Below are 23,902 nucleotides of genomic sequence, written 5' to 3'. Positions count from 1 at the left end.
TATGTGATAAGCAACGCCTGCGGGGCCATGTATTGGAAGAGCGATCAGATGTTTGTGTGTAAACTGGAGGGAAAGGACGTGCCGGAGCTGGCGGTTCCCCGCGAGAAGGTGAGCGCGCCGACGCCCGGCGGGACCCGTTGAATAGCAGTTTCCTTGAGAAAAGAGAGTTGCTGGGCTCCTAGTCGAGGCTCGGAAACTACCTGTCACTGCCTCGTCTCCAGACCTGACATTTTTTTTTATTACGTAGTAGCGTTAGGTAGTAATCACCGCGTCCCCTCCCCGTGGGCTCACTTAACCTGAGGCATGGACGCTCTAATTTGGGAGACGAAGTCTGGAGCGTAAGGTGCTCTGGGGCCATGTGAGTCCTGCTTTTATTCTATTTAACTCGCTGTTCGAGGCGGCCTGGGACAGCGGTGGGCTGGGGGTCCAGGCGTTTGCGAGTGGCACCAGGTACCAATCGCTGCGCTCCGCTGAGCGCTGGCTCTTGCCTCGGATCGGGCGCGTGTGGAGTCTGGGGACCCGCGGCGACAGACTCGAGGACTTGGGTCCTGCAGAGTCCGCCGGCTCTTGGGAAGGGCCAGAAAAACGATTTCATTGGAGACACCCCAGGGGCAAGTCTCGCAGCAGGAGGCGAGCCTAACCCGGGGACTCAGAAAGCTGTCACCTCTCTCCGGAGGCAAGACCCGTGGGTGGCTGGCGTTTTAAGCTGGAACCGGTTCCCAGACCGGGGGCCTCGGCAGGATGCGCGGGCCACTGCTGGGTTTGTGTTTGCGGGGAAGGTGACGGGTAGAGTTTCTGCCTGGATGCTTTGTGTGCGCCAGGACGCGGCCGGGAGGCGGCTGCGCTGGGGAGACCCGCGCGCGCTGGCTCACCTGGGTTTTCAGAGGACAGAGGAAACGGAGACAAAGGGACAGAACGCGGGGCGGGGGCGGCTGTGGGCCGCGGGAACCCGCGGACCCACCAGCCCTAAGCCAGACTTCTCAGAGAGATTGCGTTCGTTTGTAGAACAAAACTGAAAGTGCGGCCGGTGCGTGGGGACACTCGAGCGACGCGCCTGTGTGCTCTAAAACGTACTGACCCGCGTCGGGTGAGGTTGTGGTTTTTTTTTTTTTTTTTTTTTTTTTTTAAATGGGACAAATTAAATTCAGCTGGATATTTCCATTATTCTACCCGCTTTTTGCACTGGTTAAAAATAATCCTTTAGTAGCTAAAATGTTGACTTACTGAGCACTAAGTGGCAATTCACACCTTAAAGAAACCAGTGTAAATCGCTTACGGTTCTAATTGCTTCAAGTTTACCAAAGAGCTGCTGGCTCCGTTTAATCTGAAGCATTTTCATTCAAATCGTCGGAACAAACACCAGGCTTCTTAAATCCCACTGTAATTAGCTTTCAAGTATCCGATTAAACCTCTTCACCTTTCGGGCTATCCTATTCAAAAAGCCCCCCCTTTAAAAATATATGTGTGTGTCTTGCTCTTTTAATTGAGGTTATTAAAGAAATCAAGTTTTTTCTCCCCACCCCCTCCTCAGTCATCTTTTCTTCTCTCTCACTCCACCTCCCCCCCGCCCCGCGCCCCCTTTAGCCGGGTGTTCCCCGCTCCCGGGTGATTGACGTCTAGAAAGCAATCGCTTTGTGCGCGGAGGCCGGTTATTAGCTGGGTACCCCCGGCGGGGGGCGGGGAGCCGGCGTGCCGGGGTGAGCGCGGGGCCCCGAGCCACGGCCCCGCAGTCCTGCAGTCGCCCGCTGGCGGCGGCGGCGGCCCACGGAGGCTGCGCGCTGGCCCGCCAGCTGCGCCCGGGCTCAGGTGCCCGCGGCGGCTGCACGCGCCGCCCTCGTGCGGGGCCTTCAAGAGCTCGGCGGGCCGCGGCTGCGGGGCGCCGTGGGCACGCCGCCGGCTCCTGACCCGTGTCTCCCCGCCTTCCCCGCTCTCGCGGCGCAGTGCCCGGGGCTCATGTCGGAGGAGTGCGGGCGGCCTGCAGCCCTGGCGGCCGGGAGGACCCGCAAAGGCGCCGGGGAGGACGGAGGACTGGTGAGTAGGGCGGCGGCGGCCTGCGGGGGTCCCCCGGTTCCTTGGGCGGGGCGGGACGCGGGGCTGCGGGGGGTCTCGCAGGTCTGGGAACCTCAGGGAGAGGACAGCCCTTGGGGTGCCCCCGTGGGGTGGTGGGACGTGGAAGGGAGGAGAGGTCTGCGGCCAGTGCTCCCTTCTTCCTGCAGGTGAATCCTGAGGGAGCTGGGGACGAGGACTCCTGCTCCTCCTCGGCCCCGCTTTCCCCGTCGTCGTCGCCACAGTCCATGGCCTCGGGCTCCGTCTGCCCGCCAGGCAAGTGTGTGTGCAGTAGCTGCGGCCTGGAGATTGTGGACAAATACCTCCTCAAGGTAGGATGGGGGGGGGGGGGCATGCGAGCCCCAGAGGGAGTCAGCGTGAGGCTCTAGGGGAAAGTGCCCCACCCCAAGTCAGCCGAGACTCTGAAGTCCCTCTCCGCAAAGTAGTCCGCTCTAGGCCCCACAACCGGGAGGGGGAAGTGCCACTCGGGGTTGTCTGGTTGGGAAACTGTGGAGACGCGGTCTGCTGCTGTAAGGAGGGTTCCCCGGGTGTGTGCGGAGGGTTTGGGGAAGCGCCACCCATCCTGAAAGAGCTGCCAGTTGCCAGGGCTTTTGTTTACCAAGCCTAGACCTCTACTTCCTTAAATATCCTGTACTCTCCAAACCGGTCCCTCCTCTCCAATACGCCCGTGTTGCTGTCTTCGCAGACTAGCCCGGGTCGGTGTGTCAACCGATTCACAATCTCCTTCTGTGACTAAAAACACTGTAAACTGATTTAAAAGACCTTTTGTTTGCACTGTTATCATTGCGGTCTTGCGTTTATTTACAGGTACCTGGAACCTTCCCAAAGCAAAAGTTCCTATAAGTTTCTAGAAGCCATTTCGGTACCTCCCGGACCTTGCTAAGCACAATAGTGTAATGTCCTGTCAGTGCTGGGGGAGAGCGGCTGGACGTAAAGTTAGGCAGGCATACTGAGAGCCTCGGTTGAAATGTTTCACGCGGTGGTTTCAGAGTTGACTGACCGTCTTAATTCGGTTTAACTTTTTCTTTTACAATATTGTGCACAGGGTTGTGGGGGAATTTTGGAGTTGGAATTCTGGTAGGCTGCAGTTATCCATGCCATGTGTCTTAATATGAATGCATTGGGTTTCCAACTTCAATAGCTTTTAAAAACGGCTATGTGAAAAAATGTTTTCCTCTATACCAAATTAGTTGCAAGCCCGTTCACTTTCTCCTCTCCTCCCCATGCTTCAGCTTTCCGAAGGATTAATTATGGAAAGTAAAAGTTCAAAAAGTGAATTAGTGGGTTTATGCTAATGTCAACATTCAAAAGCTGAGTTCTGGGTGGAATGGGAATATTACTCTGGAGCCCAGATAAAGCACCAAAAGAGGCTTGGGTGAAAACAGTTTTAGATATTGTTAGTTGATTCTTGAAGCTGGCAAACTAACCTGGGCTTTCTCTTTAAATCTGCATTCTTAAAAAATCCATTTCTGATTTGTTATTTGGAAAACTATGAATGTCACAAAACCATTCCCGGAGTCAAAATTATCTTCTTGTTTTGAACAAGGTTCTCAGTAAGTGGCAGAATCTTGAGTGTTTCTGAACCGGACTTAAGAACTTTCAACATGTCACAGCAGAGAAGATGTAGAAATAGTTACACAGTAAAGTCCGAGTTCTGCCTCGAAGAAGTCTAGCAGTCATCGTGTGTGATTTTATAATTGCTCATGCTTGTCTTCATATGATATAAAAATCCTAGCCAAGTGGTTATGCAAAGTTTCCTTTTGTAACTGGACAGTCTACCTAGGAAGGTTTTCTACATACAATCATAGTCTACTAGCTTTTATAAATCAACTAACTTTTGCTACCACAGCATCACTTAGAAACTAAATACTCAGCATCCTTACCCCCGGGTGAAGCTCTAACTCTTTACTCTAGGTTTGACTCTAAACTTTTCACTAGTAAAAAGTATTTTGACCCAGTGCAGATCCAGCTTTTGAGGCTATTGGAAAAACATCATCCTGTGGAGCAGGTCACCTGGAGTCAGATGAGTGGTCAGCAGGAGCTCCCTGAAGCTGTGGCCCCCTTCCAGGCCCCTCCTGTCACCCGGGAGTGGTCCTAGCCTGGTGTTGAGCCTTGGATGAATACTAGTTTAGAGGAGGGTTCCAGAACCCTTTCCAGAATCTTTCCCACCCTCCTTTACTCCCTGGCAAAGGCAAAGAATGTTAAGGAGCTTTCTTTTGTTTTTCAAAAGAAACTTTGTGGAAAGGTGTCAAGCCAGACATGAGGTCTGGCTTTTGTAGAGTATTATAGAGAGAGGCCAGGGCTCTGTTTTAAAGCCTTGCTTTAGAAAACACAAGCCTGGGTGTGATTGAAGGCTGTTACCAATGGAATACTCACTTGGACTTTTTATATTAACTGGGAACAACTTAGGGGAAACGTGAGAAAAATACATCTTTACTTCCAGGATGTCTTCATTTTAATTCAATTAACTTTTTTATATAGCGATTATATGGTTCTTTTGAAGAAAGACCCAGACCTCAAATTTAAATTTCTATCAGAAATGAAACACTGCTTTGAGAAAAGGCTCATAACTCAATAGAAAACCCATGGTTTCCTTCAAAGTGTCTTTTTTATGTCCATCCTATCAGAGTTCAAACACCCAGACCGGGAGTTACAAAGCATAAACCTAGTTAGTCCCTGTATCTACTCATCAGCGCACTTCAGGAGCCTCCCTGCAGGCCAGCACAGCCCAATTCATATCTCCATTTGGTGGCTGACGTTCAGTGCTTAGAGGGGCAGAGGGGCAGCGGCGGCTTCAGGTGACTGCAATGATCATTTGTTTCCTGAACTGATGACATTCCTTGTTCCTATGTCAAAGTCTAGAGTGCCTGCTTTATTAAATACTGTCCTGCCTCACTACACAGATGTATTTCCTGGGTGCTTTTATAACCACCTATGACTAGACACCTTTCTTTCTCCAGGAGCTAGGTCGTTCAGTGGGTGCTTTTAGGACCACCTATGACCAGACACCTTTCTTTCTCCAGGAGCTAGGTCATTCAGTGGGTTGTCAACACCCTCCTCTTTGCACTCTGTTCCCTGTAGTGTGTCCCTTAGAAGCAGGCATGAGGCACAGGATCACTGAGCTCTACTTTAGCAACTTCTGGTGTGTAAGGGAAGTAGATTGCTTGCTTTCTCTATTAGGATATTTTACAAAGCATTTTCTGTCTTTGTCATTCTTATTGATGGTACACAGTTTATAGCTGTTTGGCCAAAAAGTAGGTCGAAGAGGCTTGCATCTTGACTTCCATAGCTGCCAGGTTCCACCGTAGGAAGATATCAGAGCAAAGTGAAAACAACCCATACACATGACTTCAGAATAAATGCTCTCACTGTGTTCATAGAGGTTTGGTGAAGGAGGGAGGAAAGAGAACAAAAGAAAACCTGAACCTTCAAAGGACTAAAAAAACAAACTTGAATGTGATCTATAGGCATCTGGTTTCTTGTTGGAGTCTAGAAGAGAATATAGCCAGATGCATGCTCATGTCAATGGTGCTGTTGGTGGTGGTGGTGGGGTGTCTCCAGAACATGTGTTACAAGGCCTTCTCTTGCCTCCCACACCACACTGGTGACTGGGGTTCGAAGGTGGTGTCACCCGGCTGCTCATTCTCATTTCCCATTGCAGGTGAATGACTTGTGTTGGCACGTCCGCTGTCTGTCCTGCAGTGTCTGCAGAACCTCCCTGGGAAGGCACACGAGCTGTTATATTAAAGACAAAGACATTTTCTGTAAACTCGATTACTTCAGGTATATTGCTATTTTCATTTTAATAAACACCTCAAGAAGTTATTTTAAAAGACCTTTGTAACAGGACATTTTGCATATAGTTTGATTACTCAAAGCCATTTATGATGATATATTTCAATTTTTTTTTTTTTTTGAGATCAGAGCTTGCTATGTAGCCTAGGCTGGCCTTGAACTCATGATCCTTCTGTGTCATCTCTCAAGTGACAAGATTAGAGGCTTTAAGCACCATAATCAACTTCTCAAAATTTTTGGGGAGGGGGGTATAATTTGTATTAAAGCTAAATTAGTGTGTGTTTGCTCCCTTTAGGAATTGGCTAAATAAAACTTTGTTTTGGATCATATTCCCATTCTAAGGATGAAAGTTTGGGGTATTCAAAACAGAGACTTTTGGGATCTGCAATAAAGGATGAGACACATGATGGTAGCATTGCTCCTTGTTTGAAGTCAGTTGTGAAGTGAAATAAAATCATTAGGGGTGAATTGATCCCTGGTAATAAACCTCTAAGATACCAGGCATTTAGAAAAAATAGTCAGCTACAATATTTAAAAGAACAAACTGTCATAAACACAACAAATGGAATCACTCTGCCCAGAGGTCTTGCTTTACTTTGGTCTGTTCTTTGACTTTGGCTGCTGAGGCGTACTTGCTCAGTAAGTGTGGCACATTGTCTCTGTGATCTCCCCGTGGCTGTGTTAAGTGTCAGGTGTCTTCCAGGATGTACTTCTTTGTGGAGAGTTGTCTAAGCCTTGTAAGCATTACTTTAAATGTGGTCATATCTCTTTATTTGCATTCCTAAATTAGAAAAAGTTCATTGTAAAATTTTGTATAGCAAAATTAGTAACAACTAATTACAGCGTCGATGCTATTTCAAAAGTCATTTCAGAGAGTTTAGTGATTAAGTTGAATACAATACATAGACAGGTTATAGCACATGATCATAATTAGAGTCTATCTTATAAAATCAAGTGATTGATAATTGCCAAAAATGTATACTTCTCACCAGAATTATGCCATTTTTTTCTTTCTTTTCTTTTCTTTTTTTCTTGGTTTTTCGAGACAGGGTTTCTCTGTGTAGTCCTGGCTGTCCTGGAACTCACTCTGTAGACCAGGGTGGCCTCAAACTCACAGAGATCCACCTGCCTCTGCCTCCCCATTGCTGAGCTTAAAGGTGTGCACCACCGCTGCCTGGCCAGAATTAGGCCATTTCCTGGGCATTAGTAACTGTTAGTTCCTCTTCAACTTATAGTAACTATATTAATCACCCTTTGAAATTTTTGATTTTTTAAGAAAATATTTATTAAAATCTGTTTTTTTAAAGGATTTTTTGTGTATATGTTCTGAAATTCATTTTTAGAATCCAGTGTTCCAATTAAATTGGCAATACTTAAAGACGGGTCCCTGGGTGGACACAGGCAGATGTGCTAACCTTGTCCACCAGTGACTGTGGTGGGAGACAGAAGAGGGCATCCAATCACTAAGACTGGGAGGGGAAAAATTCCCTTTGCCGCTGGTGTCTTGATGAGAATGCCTACAGATGTTTCTGGAAATTTTAGACACTATTTCTACTCCCCTGTGGCTGGCAATGTAGCCATTGGTCGCTGCTGGAATGCTTCTGCATTTTTTCTCCTTGTCCTTCAGGGTGAAGAATATAGATAGACTCTGTACTTTACCTGATACTTTCTAATTTAAATATGTCAGCATTAGTTATTCCTCCTCGTCATCGCAACTTGGGCTTTGTGTTTGTTTCTGGCACTAGTGTGCGCGTGCGCACGCCAAGTACATACTCCGCCGTGAGCTGCACCCATCCCTCCAACTAGATTTTAGCCGATCAATGTTTCGATGTTTGGTTAGTGTAGTTTTGCCCTTTGAGGTTTTCAGCCTGGCGTGTGCATGTGTAACTGTGCACGTGTATCTGGAATCTCTACACGACCTATAAATGCCTTAAGATGTGACACAATAAAAGGGCTGTTGAAACTCCTATTTCATGTATTTGAAAACTAATCTTCCTCGCCATTACCAATTGAGGCGGTTTTGTTTTTAAAGCAGATTTGAATTGTGACCCTGTCTCAACTGCTTCCCATACTGAGAAAAAAATTAATTTCTGTTTCACTTTCACAATACTTAAATCATTGCAAAGAGCACGATGATGTGTTAGTCTGGAGTTGCCTGATACACACCTCACCACGCCTCCTCCCTGTGTCCTGCAGACGTTATGGGACACGGTGCTCTCGCTGTGGCAGGCACATCCACTCCACGGACTGGGTGCGCAGGGCCAAGGGCAATGTCTATCACTTGGCCTGCTTTGCCTGCTTTTCTTGCAAGAGGCAGCTGTCAACTGGGGAGGAGTTTGCCTTGGTGGAAGAGAAAGTCCTCTGCAGAATGCATTTCGACTGCATGCTGGATAATTTAAAAAGAGAAGTGGAGAATGGTAAGTAGGGCTCAGAACACCTTTGAGTCTTTGAGGACCTTGAATGAAGAGATAAAAATTGATTCCACCCCAAGGTCCTTCTCATGTCGTATTTTATACAAGAGGTAAAGGCTATGAAGTCAGCAGAGTTGCCAGGAAAGGGTTCCACCTGTTGCTCTGCGGGCAAAGGGTGGACTCCGAGTCCCACACTGTACTCCGTGGCAGCCGCCTTCCTCACACGGGCCTTAGATGTATGCCTTGACTGCATTTCCGGCACAGTGCACAAGGCTGTAAATACTGTCTCTTACGCTCTATTGGCAACATGATTTTAACACTGTACAAACTCGGAAGATGCGAAAGCGTGTGAGGAGACTACGACTCTGCACTAGTGTGGACCCATCTGACTTATCAACTGGGTGGTTTGTTTTTTAAAACGCAGGTAATGGAATTAGTGTGGAAGGAGCCCTGCTCACAGAACAAGATGTCAATCATCCAAAGCCAGCCAAAAGAGCTCGGACCAGCTTCACAGCCGATCAGCTCCAGGTAGACATGGCAATACATTTGCAATTTCTGAAACTCTCTCCCCCCCAAAAAAAGAAAACAGACTTGAAGCAAATTAAATACGATCTCCATGCTGCCTGAGAATATTGTTTAATAAAGGTCCTATACTTTTTAAAAGATCTAACTTGATGAGAATATCAGTGCATACTTATTGCCCTGAAATGTCATGGTCTGCAGAGTCCAGTCATGGTAGCTTCGTGTCCTTAGGGTCTTTTGGTATTGACATCAAATTAGGACACAGCATCAGTCTAAGGCAGACATTTTACATGTAATGACAACAGAAGATGACTGTGTGGAGACTCAGCACTCAGTGCTGTGTTGTCATTTAAGTCAATCATGTGAGGTGTTTAAACCACAGGGATTCCGTACAGGGAGGAACAGAAATGCGTCACTGAGACACTGAGACGGGAATCTAATGGTTGACGCCCATGGTAAAGGGGTAGAGGTAGTGACTCCACCGTCCTGCTGAGGTTGACTCTGCCCCTTGAAAACAGACGGGCTTCGCTATCACAGTTGTCTAGGATGCGAGGATTGTCTCATTTGTGCAAACTGTCAAGAGAATGTTCCTTGATTTATATTTAAGTCTACATATGATGATTCTTTCTGGAATTTTTCCAGATAATCATATTTTCTAAACGATCAGTGTGGCTGAGGTATTTGTTTTAAGACGAATAACATTACTGCACCTCTTCCATGGGTTGCTGGTGTGTTGCAAAGAGTACCCGCTTCAGCTCAGTACAGAAGGCAATCATGTCTCATTAGCAAGTGAAAGAGAAACCACTTCCAGCAGTCAGAGCCTGGCCAGTGCTTTAGACCTCTACAGTAAAAACAGAATGATGAGGGGTAACCTGGACATGGCCAGCATCCCAAAAGAATTTGGCAAATGGACCAAATGCTGAGTATTAAAATCTAGATCCATTAAGAAAAAACCTCCAAGTACACAATTGCTTGCTGTTTATTAGACATGAAGTCCATGATCAAGCCTTGTTGCTCGGATGCGCCCTGGGGTGCTGGAGAAAGTCACACACGGCTTCGGCTGATGTGAATTCTTGTCTAAGCTTTGCAAAAGCACCCAGTTTGAGCAGGAAGGCTGGATTAGACAAAATCTCTAATAGACACGTATCAGGTTTGAAAGTGGTCTGTTCCATAAGGAGTTGGCTGTGACTTTGACGATTATAGGCTTCATAACTTGGATGTGAAAATTCCCTACAAAAATTATAACTGTGGAACTTCAAAGTCATGGCAGATAGCTGTACAATCTCTGGTGAGAAGATAATTACAGGAAAAAAAAATAAGATGGGATATTCGTTGGGGTTTTTGCAGGCCAAGTGCTGTGCTGGACTTCATGTTCCCATCATTTTCAACTCCTCAGCTACTGCCACAGTTCTCAGTGTAGTCTGCCTCCTGGGGGTCAGGGGGCAGACACAGGAACTGCCCGCAAGGTGACCCACTGCTTAGGGAATGACAGAGGAGAGGCTCAGACAGACCTGCCCAACCTCTGTGCTTTTCATGTGGTTTTGCCTCCCAGGAGCCCATGTTCTTCAGCAGAACCCAGCAAGACAGAGAGGATAAATCCTGAATCTTGCAGACAGGCTTATAGTTAAACTTGCAAAATACTTAAACTATGCATTACTACATAAGAATGTGACCTGAATCATAAGCTAAAAAAAAAATCATCAGAGTTGGGTTCTGAAAAGCATGGTCTCGTTTATTCAGCATTCAGTAGCATTGATCCTGTACACAAGATGTTCAAAATAAATGAGATAAATACTTAGTTGTTCCAAAGAACAAGAAAGCTGGGATAGCCACAGATTTAAAAGAGGAAAAAAAAAAAAACCCGAATCATTTACTTTCACCAGATTATCTGATAAACCAAGTACTATATTCACCTTGTCAAACTGTCCCATTTTTGAGAAAATTGTGAATGTATTTAAATACTGATTTAAATAAAATAATAAAAAATCACATGTGAATACTGAGTTGAGACTGCCCATGTGGTGCTTGCTTTGGATGGAGGAGCGTTAAAGCAGGGCAACTAAGTAAATTCCTAAAATTCTATTTCAGAATCTTGCAGAAAGAAAAGTTTCCAATTGAAGGTATGTCTGCATACCCTCTCAAACGTGGCCCCATTGATAAGAAGGGCACTCATACTCCTGACTTTTCTGGTAGACCCCTTGGTGTAAAAATGCTGCTGATGCAGGGCTTCCAATGATCATCCTGAAGAGCTCCCAGGATTGGGAGTGGCCTTTAGCAGCTTCAACATCTGCAGAACAGGGAGACTAAGAAATCCAGCGTGTCTTTTCTTCCTTCTTTTTCCCCTTTTTGTGTGCGACTGAAAACTGGCACTAACTAAAGGAAGAACTATGAGGGCACCACTTTCTTTAGAATATTCTAGTTCTAATTGGCCGAGGTAAAGTTCCGTTCCGTTCCTTGATGAGCTGTCTTTGCTAAATGTACATTGGTTCTATTATTAAAACTTTTATTTCTAGAGGGCTTTTGTTCCTTTTTAAACCAGATCAAGAATGACCTTAGAAGCAAATTCCCAAGTATCAGTTCAGCTTGGTCTTTGTGAGAAATTAAAGATATGATCAATTCTCTGCTGTTTTGTCTTTGGATGTTACACTTAAGTCACCCCTGCACAAGCACAGCTTGAGAGAAAAGCATTCCCTCTGATAAGGAAGGGAAAAAAGGAAGGGATGGAGACGACAGGTGCTTAGTCCATTTTGCCACTTTTTTAAATAAGAAAAAGTCTGTTCCTTTTACAATGAATATACTGGTACAACACTGGATGGGACACTAGGAACATTTGACCCTGGTAGCCAAGGCATCTTAAAAGGATCATCATGTGTACCCTTGAGATGTTTCTGGACCCACGCTGGACTTTTCTCCATCTCTTGAGATTTTCCTCATATTGTCAAGGTTCTGTCACCAACTCCAAAGTGCACAGTGTGGCAGGTGGAGACTGTAGTATCTCCCCTCCCCCTGGGAGGGGGGAGCATAATGCAGGATTCTTTCCCATAGTCCTCTGGGAGCTCCCACTTTTTCAAAGGAACCTGTTGGGCTACCTTCTGGCAAGTGCAGATGCAGAGGGGGATGAGGCTGCAGTCTGCCTGCCTGGAGGGAGGGGGGCAGCAGGTGGGGCAGAGGGTGCTCACTTCCTTTGCCCACAGACAAGCACAGCCTACTAAACGCTGTTATTCTTTATTAATTATCTTTATTGCATATTCTCCTCAGCTGATTGACTTTGAGTAATAAAATTCAAACATATTACTTTTTTCTCATGATTCCCCCTTCCAAGAAGCCAAAGGCCTTGACTGTGGCTTTCATTTTCTGACTCCATTTACCTTTGATTAGAGGCAGTTATTGGCATTTCTATATTTTTCTTCTAGGAACTTAAGATTAGCGCCCCCTCCTGGTGCCATATGTGAATATATACATGTCATAGCCCTTGGCATAGTGGTGTCAGTCCCGAATGTCACAGTTCAATCTCTGGACTCTGCTAAGGTCTTGTTGCGTGGACTAATGAATGTGTCTCCTTGTAAGATCTCAGAAGTTGCTTCATAGGGAGCAAAGCCCCTCCACACACCCCAGTGGCATCTCAGCAGCTGTGTGGTGCATGTCCGCCGCAGAGCATCAGTGAAAACCGTGCACCTACAGAGGCCAGCGATAGATGTGGTGTGATTTGTGTATTTTGAGTTTCCAGTGCAGGAACACTTAACAAAATGAGAAGCCAAGTGAAGGAGACTCGGTCTGTATATTTTATTTGTGAGTTCCGAGCCTGGAAAGAGAAAGGGAACCTCTCTAATGACACAGTTGAGAGGCAGCATTCCATCCAGCAGTGGGGCAGTTTTTAAAAACCTCAGAGTTTGTGTGACTTTATAAAGTGAGCCTTTCTTTCATTGTAAAATAGACATCACATTTTCATCGTGTGTCTTATCTGTCCCGCCACAAAATTAAAAGACCAAGCTGCTAACTGTTTGCTCCCAACACTTGTTTTAAAATCAACCACAGGTTATGCAAGCACAGTTTGCTCAGGACAACAACCCAGACGCACAGACCCTCCAGAAACTGGCAGAGCGGACGGGCTTAAGCCGGCGTGTCATACAGGTGAGGATCGTGTGCGTCAATCGAGATGCAGAAGGGTCTGCATCTGACTCTTTGCGGATGTATGCCGACCTTCGGTGAGCTCCTACTTTAGGTCTCTTCCACTCTGAGCCTATTTCTTAAAAGCTTGCGTGACACAGTTTTCCTGGAAAGACGCAGCACTGTCTACTCACCACAGACTAAAGTATGGAAAGCACCAAGTCCGACTTGGTGAAGCAGTGAGCTTTATGGTCACTCACAGGAATATGGGTGAGGGGTTACTCACAGGAGCAGAGATGACTCTAGCAGAGCTGCATCACCAAGGCTCACCCCAGGATGGGGGACAGGTCACAAAGGCTGGGAACCTGCACACTGTGCAGCCTGCAAACAGCTCAGGAGATTGAAGAGTGACCTTTCCAGGTGCCTCAGTTGGCCTTACCCTCTTTCAGCAGCTCAGCTGGCGTGTTTCTGCTTCTTCCTGGCAGCTAGGCTGGTCTGTGTAGTATGCTCAGCTTTTATAGTTTACTCTGGCAGGGAGGGGCCTAGTGAATCTGGTCAGTTTCAGGGACTTCCTGAAGCTCCTTTGAGTTGTTGACTTTCCTGCTTAAGGAGCTTCCCCGTAGGATGGAATGTTTCAATCCCAGAGGAAACTGTTAAACAACAGCCTGACATTGGCTTTCCTGGACTAGACTACCGTGTGTCAATTACTCTGTGCATCTTTATTCAGATAGCTCTGAGATCCTTGGGCTGAGAAATACTGCAGTTCCAAGCCAAATCTGGTTCTGAGCTCTCCCCTCCCCTCCTCTCCCCTTCTTTCCCCTCCCTTCCCCTCGTCCACCCTCTTTCTGCCCAACCCCCATAGTCTGATCGTGGTCTTTAGTAAAGATCTAGGAGAAGTGACATGACCATGCTAGGGAAGAGTGAGGTATAGCCAAACATACATACTGTAGAATTCATGTATGGAAATTCTGGGAAATTGTTGGAATTGCCCCTTTTGTAAAGAGGAAGCCATGACATCTGATTTGGGAAAGAAAGAACAAGTTGACAAAATGTGGGAAGAAGTAGAGCCAGGGTTTTGGTTCTGGTGGCCAGGAAACTAGGGAGGTTTTTGTTTTTAAGAGACTTGACTGCAGCGTAGACCTATAACTAAATTCTAGAAACACTTTTACTAATTGCATAATGATGGCAGATACTGGCTACTAGCAAGTCAGGAAAGCAGCCTGGAGACTGCAGCAGAGAAGCAAAAGGAAGACCATTGCTGAATTAGAAGTCGGAGTTCTCCTGGGAAGGGTGCTGGGTCAGGAACACAGGAGTCAAAAGAAAGCTCATGAACAGCTCTGTGAACAGCATTTGAAGGGATGAACAGGACTCAAACCACAGGGTCAGTCCCTTGAAACTGAGTCAATCCTTTACAAACTCTGAGTGAGAATAAGGAGCGGAGGAGGGGCCTGAGAGAGAGGACGGGGTCACAGAGGCTCTCTGAATGGAGGGAGCACTGCCCTGAGTGAGGGATACTGGTGAAGTAGCAGAGGATCTGAAGAAGGATGACATCAAAAACCTGAGCCACAGTGGTAGAGAGAAGCTAGGGACATGGAACATCATTTAAAAGAATTGTTGAGGCTTTTTTTTTTTTTTTTTTTTTAATCAACGGCATTAATCATAACCAGCAAAAAACAGTTTGGCCTGGGGTCATGAATTCCTTTTTGGTACACATGTTCTGTTTCATGTAGTTGACCTTTAGGTGCTAATTTTCCGGGAAGCAGGAAGTGTTTCCGATAAACTAGTAAACTTTGCCTTTGGGACCTGAGTTCAAGGCAGCTTCTCTAAAGCGGCTCCTGGTGACTGCAGTGTGTTGAGGCTCCCTTAGGAGGCAGGCCCCATGTCTTGGGCACTGCTCACATGTTCAGAGCACTACCTTTACATTTTACAAAGGAACTAACAAGGGCTCAGTCCAGAAGGAGTGCTGAGAAGATCTAGAAGTCTTGTGGTATTAAAGGCAATATGAATGTGAGGATGTGAGGAGGACAGGACAAGGAGGGAGTCTATACAGGGTCAGCATCTTCTCATACCTGCATAGCTACCCTGTGAGGGGTGGCTGAAAAGGAGGACAGGACAAGGAGGGAGTCTATACAGGGTCAGCATCTTCTCATACCTGCATAGCTACCCTGTGAGGGGTGGCTGAAAAGGAGGACAGGACAAGGAGGGAGTCTATACAGGGTCAGCATCTTCACATACCTGCATAGCTACCCTGTGGAGGGGTGGCTGAAAAGGAGAACAGGACAAGGAGGGAGTCTATACAGGGTCAGCATCTTCACATACCTGCATAGCTACCCTGTGGAGGGGTGGCTGAAAAGGAGGACAGGACAAGGAGGGAGTCTATACAGGGTCAGCATCTTCACATACCTGCATAGCTACCCTGTGGAGGGGTGGCTGAAAAGGAGAACAGGACAAGGAGGGAGTCTATACAGGGTCAGCATCTTCACATATCTGCATAGCTACCCTGTGGAGGGGTGGCTGAAAAGGAGAACAGGACAAGGAGGGAGTCTATACAGGGTCAGCATCTTCTCATATCTGCATAGCTACCCTGTGAGGGGTGGCTGAAAAGGAGGACAGGACAAGGAGGGAGTCTATACAGGGTCAGCATCTTCACATATCTGCATAGCTACCCTGTGAGGGGTGGCTGAAAAGGAGGACAGGACAAGGAGGGAGTCTATACAGGGTCAGCATCTTCACATATCTGCATGGCTACCCTGTGAGGGGTGGCTGAAAAGAAGTGGTTTCATCCATCATGAACTGTCCTCACGACAGGCTGCAGGTGTGGTGTTGATGCTGCTGAAGGCAGTGAAGTTCTCTTGTGGCTAGTTCACACTCCATGGCCTGGAGGAGTCCTCCTAATTTCAGACTTTATTTATTGCGGAGTGGAAGCAAGAAGCTCGGATGGGTGACTGTTGTGAGTCTAGTAAAGGAGACGGCGTGGTCTTCCCAGAGCGGTTCTTATTACTGGAGGAGTAAGGACCCAAGAGAGACATCTGCCAGGCTGTTTCCAGGCATTTATTAGGTCACCATGTGCAAGTCAGATTGCGCTCCAGCATTAGCGCTTAGATTTTATTTTCAGATTGGAACTTTTAATATATGTGGATTGAATGTTAGATGTTTTTGATGTAATGGCAGGTGACCCCCCTCAACAGTGGGGAATGTTGTGTCTTCTCCTCTGAGTGGTGGTATGTGCTGTTACAGAGCCTGTGGATGGACCTGGGACTGGAGACTTTGGGAGTGGTCTCCAGAGAATGAGTGAAGAGGCTGTGACTGCACCCTGCTTTTCCTTGGTGTGTACCCAGGTCTCCACCTAGGAACATTCCCTGTGCCTTCTCCAGTTACCTGCTCAGGCTGAACACCTATGAGACCGATACATTTGGCTCCCTTGGTTTGCAGCAATGGCTGGCCAAGGCGCAGGATATGTCTTTGAATCAGGCCAACATTTTTCCCCCTTTAAGTTCTTTGCACTTTCTTTCTCTTATCTCAGGCCATGAAACTCCTACACGGTAGCCCTGGACACGGATAACACTCCTGACCTTACCCTGGCCTGCCCCTCCCAGATGCCAAAATGCTTATTCTAATCTCCTTGAAGTTTTTTAGCTCTTTCTTTATCATTTCTCCTGTGACACAATTTGTTTGGAATGAAGGTGATCAAGAGTGTGTGTGTGTGTGTGTGTGTGTGTGTGTGAGAGAGAGAGAGAGAGAGAGAGAGAGAGAGAGAGAGAGAGAGAGAGAGAGAGAGAGAGAGAGAGAGAGAGAGAGAGAGAGATTGTGCCCAGGGCCATGCACCTGTTAGGCAAGCATTCTGCAATCAAGCTATACCTTAGCCTGTGATAGCATACTTTAATAGAGTAACACTGTATGTTGAAGCTGCCTTTCATGACAGAGTCCACTCACATGCAGATTCGCTTCTGGACATGCTCTGGCAGTCAGGCCTCATGTTTCTAGATCTGGATTTAAGCCTCATCCTTCTGGAATCACTTCATAGAGTGGATAGTGCAGTGGTCGGCACTTTGCTTTTTGTGAGGTCTTACCAGTTGGATGTGTTTGTAGTTCATTCTGCTCAACTATGGCTACTTTGTTCTTATTATAGAGTTGACCTTAACCTGCTTCTAACGGAGTAGTCCATGTATTCACTGAGAGAGTGAACTCAGCAGGTTAAATGCGGCTGGGATGACTCAATCAAGAATCTTGTAGAAAGCTGTGAGTTCCCAGTAGGGATTTTAATAATGTGAACAAGGATTTGAAATGCTTCCAGCAGGTGTCTAAGAATACAACAGTACTTTCTTTTTAAGTTCTGATTAAAAGAACTTTCCTGTTTTCTGCTTTTTCCAAATGCCAATAGCAAAACTGGAGACACTTTCCCAGAATTCTCAAGGCTTTACTCGTTTTTTTTTTTTAAATGCCTTTTTTTTTTTTTTTAGCATAGAATAGACCTTTAAGTAAACTACCAGAGACTATTAGCTGAGAAAAAAAAAAAAAAAGACTATTGTTATAATACTTGAGCTAAAATGTTTCTCCAGTCAGTGGACATTTTAAAATGTTTTGAGGCAAGATCTTATATAGCCCAGGCTGGCCCCTAGCTTGATATAGCCAAAGAGGCAGGACTTTGTATAGCCCAGGCTGGCCCCTAGCTTGCCATGCATCAAAAAATGACCTTGAATGTAGGACCTGCCTGTGGCCTCCTCCCAAGTGCCAGGATTACAGGAATGCACCACTGCACCTGGTTTCTGTGGTGTAGGAGTGGGAACCAAGGCCTTGGAACCGCCTCCCAGCTCTGTCTGCAGACTTTTAGAAGGTTTCCTTCTGGGGATGTGTGGCAATGACTTGGGCCGCTGATCCGAAGCTGGTATGTGACCTTACTGCCTCCCTCTTCTCCCTATCAGGTATGGTTTCAGAACTGCAGAGCCCGCCACAAGAAACATGTCAGTCCGAATCACTCCTCCTCTGCTCCTGTCACGGCGGTCGCCCCATCCAGGCTGTCTCCACCCATGTTGGAAGAAATGGCTTACTCTGCCTACGTGCCCCAGGATGGGACGATGCTGACCGCGCTGCATACTTACATGGATGGTAGGTAGCGCAGCAGCCAGCAGCTGGTAACGTCTAAGATGAGATGGCGGATTGTGTTCGCATTTTTGAAGGATTACCTCAGTGATGGCTGAGAAACATTAGAGGGTGCAGCGGACAGCAAAGTTATCCAGCTCTTAGTGTGACGCTCTGCTCTGTGGCTGAGCTGCCAATACCACTGTGGCTCAGTGCTTGGTCTTTACTGGCAGCATTTTTTGTTTGTTTCTTTTCTTCCTTTCCTTTAATTTTCCTTTGTTTTTATTTTATATGTATGGTTATTGTCTGCATATATGTCTATGTACCACATGCATGAATTAACCTCAGAGGCCAGAAGAGGGTATCAGATCTCCTGGAACTAGAGTTACAGGTGATTGTGAACCACCGTGTGGGTGCTGGGAATCAAACTTTTGTCCTCTGGAAGAGCAGCCCGTGTTTTTAACTGCTGAGCCACCTTTCAGCCCCTTTGTTCTGTTTTCTACTGGATATATACTTAAATATTTTACGTTTCTATGGTCAGAGAAGGTGTTGACACTTACATCTCTGCACTGGAGGTTTTTGTTTTTATACTTTTTTATTGAAGTAAGTCATACATATAGAAAGCACACACAGGTGCTGGGCTTGATGACTTGCCAGCATCTTCTATAAACGGCACCTGGGTGAAGGAGAGTAGCAGTGTTAGCCTCCAGAAACTGCATGCACCCCCTCCATGTAGCTGGAGTTTTCCTGTGTCCCAGCCTGCCGGCAGTTGGGACAAATCTCTTCCATTGGCGTCCCCCAAGTAAATACACAGAGACTTATATTACTTATAAACTGTATGGCCCTGGCAGGCTTCTTGTTATCTAGTTCTTACATCTTAAATTAACCCATTTCTATAAATCTATACCTTGACACATGACTCGTGGCTTTCCAGTATCTTACATGTTGGTACTCATGGCGGTGGCTGGCAGCATCTCCTGACTCAGCCTTCCTGTTCCCAGAATTCTCTTCATGGGACTCTTAATCCCAGGGTCGTGGGTTCGTGCCCCATTGGCTCCTCAGCCAAGCACATACACCAAATGTCTGAACCTGTAGTTCCTCTCGTCCTGAGCAGGATTACCATGGCAACACCTCCAGGTTATTTTCTTCTGCCAGAGTTTACCCTGAGTTCAAAAGCCATGTCTTAATTTTTCTTTTTAAAACTTTTTTGCATATATATTTGTGTGTGGGGGGTGCATGTGTGCGATGACACACATGTAGAGGTCAGAGGACAACTTGGAGGAATCAGTTAACTCCTTTTATCCCTGAGGATCGAACTCAGGTTGTCAAGCAACTGCTCTTTCCTGCTGAGCAATCTTGTGGCTTCATGTGAACGGAACCAGACAGTGTGATCTTGTATCTCTCTCTCCCACTTTCATGGAGTGTGAAAGTCATCCGTGTTGCTGACTTATTGTACAGAATTCCACTCACATCAGTTTTATATTTGATAGCTTTTTGTGTTCCAGTTTGAGTATTTTAGGACATGCTGCTGTGGGTTCTCTTGCGTACATCCTCTGGTACCTTTAATTCACACTCCTGTTTGATATGTACGTGGGCTCTATGTGATGTTCTGCCCGACGGCTTCACACTGTGCTCAAACCTCTCAAAGGTGCTCCTGTCACCGCCAGCACTGGGCACACTCTCCCTCCTTCATCCTGACCAGTCTGGGGACAGTGCAGTGCCATCTCAGTATGTTTATCAGCATTTGCCCGTGACTGACAAGACGCCCTCCCCTTCGGACATCTGTTTATCTCGCGAAGATCCTCTGTATGTATTTAGCTATGGGCCGGCCTGAAGGTTTCTCTTTTCAAAACTAATTTATTTCTTGATTATAATCTAAGCACAAAGGCTTTTCAATAACTGCATGTGTTGAAAGTATCTTCTAGTTAGAGACTTTACTAAGTTGTTTGATGTCTTGCATTAAGAGGGCCTCTCAGTGGCCTTTAAAAATTTAGCTGGTTGTGATGGCAAAGGTCTTAATCCCACCTTTAAGGAAGAGGTAGAGGCAGGTGGATCTCTGAGTTTGAGGCTACCCTGATCTACATAGAGTGTTCTGGGCCAGCCAAAGTTACATAGTGAGACCCTGTCACAAAAAATTATGTGATGAAGATTTCTTACATTTCAACTTTTTGGCCTTCCATTTTTAGTATATTTTCTTCCAATTCATCTTCTAGGTCACGAAAATCTCTGTATATATGAGTGTAAAACTCATCCATTAACGTCTTACTCAGTTGCTGACATTCAGCTAAGGACTCTCACCTCTGTGTTGATATCCATCCACTTGGCACTTTATTCCTAACTTGAAATGTTGGGTTACCCATGCTCACACTGAAGCTCACGTTTGATGGCTCCAGCATCTGGGTCTTCTCTGTATCTTCTCTGATGTCTTTCCTCTATCTTTAGTCAAGTCAGATCTTATTTGCCATCCCCACCCCCAAAAAAACCCCAAACCCACTTCATTTCAGTTTTGGGTAAGAAAAAAATCATTTGAGGTTCTGGATGGTATCTCTCATCAGAGACAACTATAGTTTCCTGTGGCACAAAATTGGGCTACAGGAAATCACCTGAAGCCCCCGACAGTGCTTAGGAGGCTAGTCTAATTCTGTTTCGCTTTTCCTTGACTTTGGAATCCTAAATGAGGGCCTGTGTTTGTTTGGTTTGTGTTTTTCCACTGCCCTGCCAAAGACTTAACTTCTAAGCAAGCTGTTGAACATTTCAGCCTTTCAGACAGACATTCCTCATGTGTTAAATTTGTTAGTATCTTTGTTAGCAAGAACATTTTCCTCCTTTCCTCTCTGAGTCTGGACTTCAAAACTTCCCACTACGTGGGTATCTTTTAAATGCTTCCCAGTGCATGATCCAGTCATTGTCTGGCTCTCCCACTTGCTCTCAGAGGGAGGTTTGGTTTGAAACAACACAGCCTTCACTGAAAGCAGATTTTATTTTAAGTTTTGGTTAAAAAAACCAAACAGACAGCTTATAATACCATTGTGCCATTTAGTTATGCTGCTGTTGGAACTGTGTGTGTTCCTGGGAGAGACTTCAGTACTAGTTGAGACAAACACGTTTAGACGCTAGCTGAGGGTGGGGGTTCTCACCTGTAACCCCAGTACCCTGGATACTAAGGCCTAGGAAGAGGAACCATGAGTTGTAGTTCAGGGAGAATGCAGTTAAGTACTCCTAGGGAGAACCTGGGCATGCCCCTCCCCCAACACCTGAACACAAAGACAGGCAACATCTGCATACAGAGCGCTCTCTCTGTGAGAAGCACACAGTACCTTTCTCATGCAGGGTGAGGTGCAGTGAACGGGAGAGAGATGGAGCACACCACCGTGCCCAAAGCTTGTGTCTCCTCCTACTAAAGATGAGTCGGTGGTCCTGGTGGTCCTGCTGAGGAGGTAGAGTGACAACTGCTTATAATGACACCAGATATCACATAGAACGGATGCTGCCCACATCTGAGACAGTGACAAAGCCACCTTGCCTTGAGATGTCCTTGTTTGTTGAAACTACTTTGCCACCTTAAAGAACTGATGCCCACGTCTCTTTCTGTTTTGTAGCTCACCAACAACTCCTGGACTCCAGCCCTTGTTACCCTATACAATGACCCAGCTGCCAATAAGTCATACCTATTTCCTTTTTTCAGGGATAGAAATGATTGAGGATATAGACTTGTCATTTATTATGTATAAAATACCATTGAAAAAGATATTAATGTTAATTTTTTATTTAACACCCAAAGCATTTCAAACATCCTTTCGCTGCCCAGGTATGTATCAGTAGTTGGCCTGCAAGACACTTTTATTGATTCTTCATTTTGTTTTTTTGTAAAACTTATGTTTACAAGAAGAAAACAAGTCAGAACATTTTTTTGTATTGTCTGGAAATAGTTGGCTCTAGTGTGTATCTGTTAATTTATTTGTCATCAGAAGAGCACTTTGCCTAAAAGACTGGACTGATAATGTGCAAAATGTTTACAATCCTTTGTGAAACTGTAGTTTATCATTAGTTTGTACCTGTAAGTTATTGTTATAAATATTATCTGTATTTTTTGTTATATACAACTTTATACCTTGAAGCTTGTATCTGTGAATTTGCAACTGAAATTGATTTTGACGGTGTTTTCGGGATGAGCTGAGAGCGCGTCTGTTGTAGCATGCCGCACACCCACGGCAGTGCCTGCACTTGGAGAGCTGTAGCTGTAAATACACTCTAGTTGATGAAGCCACCATCCTAAGTTCATTAAACCCTTGCCATCCTTGTGAAAGTCGCAGCCAACTTGTCTCCTGTGTGTGTTATCACCAGTAAATTGCTCCTGATCTTTTTTCAAAGCCATTTTGTTTTGAGCTGGGACATGAGTATACTTTATTGGGAAACCTATTTGTAGATGATTATACTTAACAAAAAACAAACAAACCCACATGAAAACATCTCATTTAAACTTTAATTGCTTTTAAACTAGCTAGTCAAATGAATGCTTTTCGGACTGACTGTTGGGGTATCTCACTCTAGACATGAAATGGAGCCAGAGCATGTATTTCTTCAGAGTTTTAAAGAAACTAGTGGAGTTTCTAGAACCAGGGCTCTGGGTTTGTTTTGTGTTGTTGTTGTTTTCCCCAGGTGACTGCATTGTAGGGATTCTTAGTTCTGAATTCTCACCCCCAGGACTTCACCCTGTGCCTAGGTAATAGATGCTTCTCTGAATTTCCAGGGTGAGCAGTGCCATCCCTCCACACTCACTTCCTGTCTTTCATAGACCACTTAGGGAGGGAAAGGTAATGAGACTCTTAGGCTTAAGTGTTTGCTTAGTGGAGCAGACACACATCTGGCTGGGGACTGGAAGTAATAGTGAAGTATTTGTAATTCCATCTTAGTCATCATAAATGCAACCAGAATGCAGTCACATGGGCACAAGGAACTAGACGATCTGCCCCGTGCAAGAAGCTGCGAGCCTGAGTGGAAGAGAGGAGCAATTTTCCTTTTCAACCTGCTGCTCTGGTTGGAATCCCTTTGACCGAAGTCCAAACAGCACAGCCAGAAGTCTCTCTATCTGATTTTGGGAGATTGACACTGGTCTCCTTGGGTCTCACTACCTGACATAGGCAAGGAGGGGGTGATGTCAGCTTTACCTTTCCCAGATGTCCCAGCAAGCTCCTGCGGAGAAGCCAACCTCAGCACTGGGCAGATTGAGAGCCTTCCCCAGCTGTGTGTGATTGGCATTCTCAGCCATTAGCCTGGGCGGGGCCCAAAGGCAAGACTCTTCTCTCCACTGCCCTTCCCTTTGGATCTGTAAGAGCTTTAAAACCCCCAAGAGGAATCTCAAAGTTGGGGATTCCACAGTTCTTCAGCAGAGATTCAAAGCTATGTGAATGGCTGAGGTTTGTGTTCCCTGCACCCAGCACTAACAACAGAGATGGATACAGAAGAATTTACATAGGCGGGGCCTGCAGCTGTGTCTGCACTCTGCTGGGAAGATAATCGGAAGGTTACCTTTTAAAACTCAAGTGTGTCTAAGCATGTGAGCACAATACTTACTGGGTTAGAACTGGAGGTAGTGAAGTAGCTTTGGTGAGGGTGGGATGAAGGGGCTGGACGACAGCCACCTTCTTAGGCCTGAAGAGACCAGAGAAGAGGTAAGATACCCATTTTACCAGTAGGTACAGCAAACAAGGGTTCTAGAAAGATCTCAAACCCTGCTGGTGGAGACATACAACACAGAGGCAGTTAATGCATTTTAATACCCTTAAAACCAAGAAACTGGGAGGTGGGATAACCTTTGCCATGCAAATCAAGCTTCCTACTCAAACAGGGAAACCCAACTCAGCCCTCCTTAAGCCATGCTTGTTAGTAGGACAAGGTGCCATTAACAATAGTAATCTTAC

At 45.9% G+C, this 23,902-nt stretch overlaps 1 protein-coding gene across 3 annotated transcripts; it reads left to right on the top strand.

Moving 5' to 3' along the window:
- Positions 1-22,450, top strand: Lhx8 (LIM homeobox 8). Of its 3 annotated transcripts, none has more exons than XM_052731139.1 (9): positions 1-108; positions 1,942-2,031; positions 2,217-2,378; positions 5,729-5,850; positions 8,059-8,279; positions 8,698-8,801; positions 12,831-12,926; positions 17,825-18,008; positions 21,581-22,450. In XM_052731139.1, the coding sequence occupies exons 1-9, from the start codon at positions 28-30 to the stop codon at positions 21,625-21,627; spliced, it is 1,107 nt and encodes a 368-aa protein (XP_052587099.1). In that variant the 5' UTR covers positions 1-27; the 3' UTR covers positions 21,628-22,450. The 3 variants fall into 3 exon arrangements, with proteins under 3 accessions (XP_052587099.1, XP_052587100.1, XP_052587101.1); XM_052731140.1 differs by lacking the exon at positions 1-108 and adding an exon at positions 122-358; XM_052731141.1 differs by lacking the exon at positions 1-108 and adding an exon at positions 380-1,087.
- Positions 22,451-23,902: the final 1,452 nt, after the last annotated feature.

Source organism: Peromyscus californicus, unplaced genomic scaffold (genome assembly GCF_007827085.1).
Source record: "Peromyscus californicus insignis strain IS unplaced genomic scaffold, ASM782708v3 Scaffold_9__1_contigs__length_137607984, whole genome shotgun sequence".
In the NCBI taxonomy this organism is placed as follows: domain Eukaryota; kingdom Metazoa; phylum Chordata; class Mammalia; order Rodentia; family Cricetidae; genus Peromyscus; species Peromyscus californicus.
This window is presented reverse-complemented; position numbering and strand designations above follow the sequence as displayed.

What these genes read in the sequence shown, in the direction of transcription:
- Lhx8 (XM_052731139.1), top strand. Translation starts at nt 28, where the DNA reads ATGTATTGGAAGAGCGATCAGATGTTTGTGTGTAAACTGGAGGGAAAG. An exon ending in AAAAAGAGAAGTGGAGAATG is followed by an intron (nt 8,280 to 8,697) that starts GTAAGTAGGGCT and finishes TTTAAAACGCAG; the next exon opens with GTAATGGAATTAGTGTGGAA. An exon ending in TAAGCCGGCGTGTCATACAG is followed by an intron (nt 12,927 to 17,824) that starts GTGAGGATCGTG and finishes TCTCCCTATCAG; the next exon opens with GTATGGTTTCAGAACTGCAG.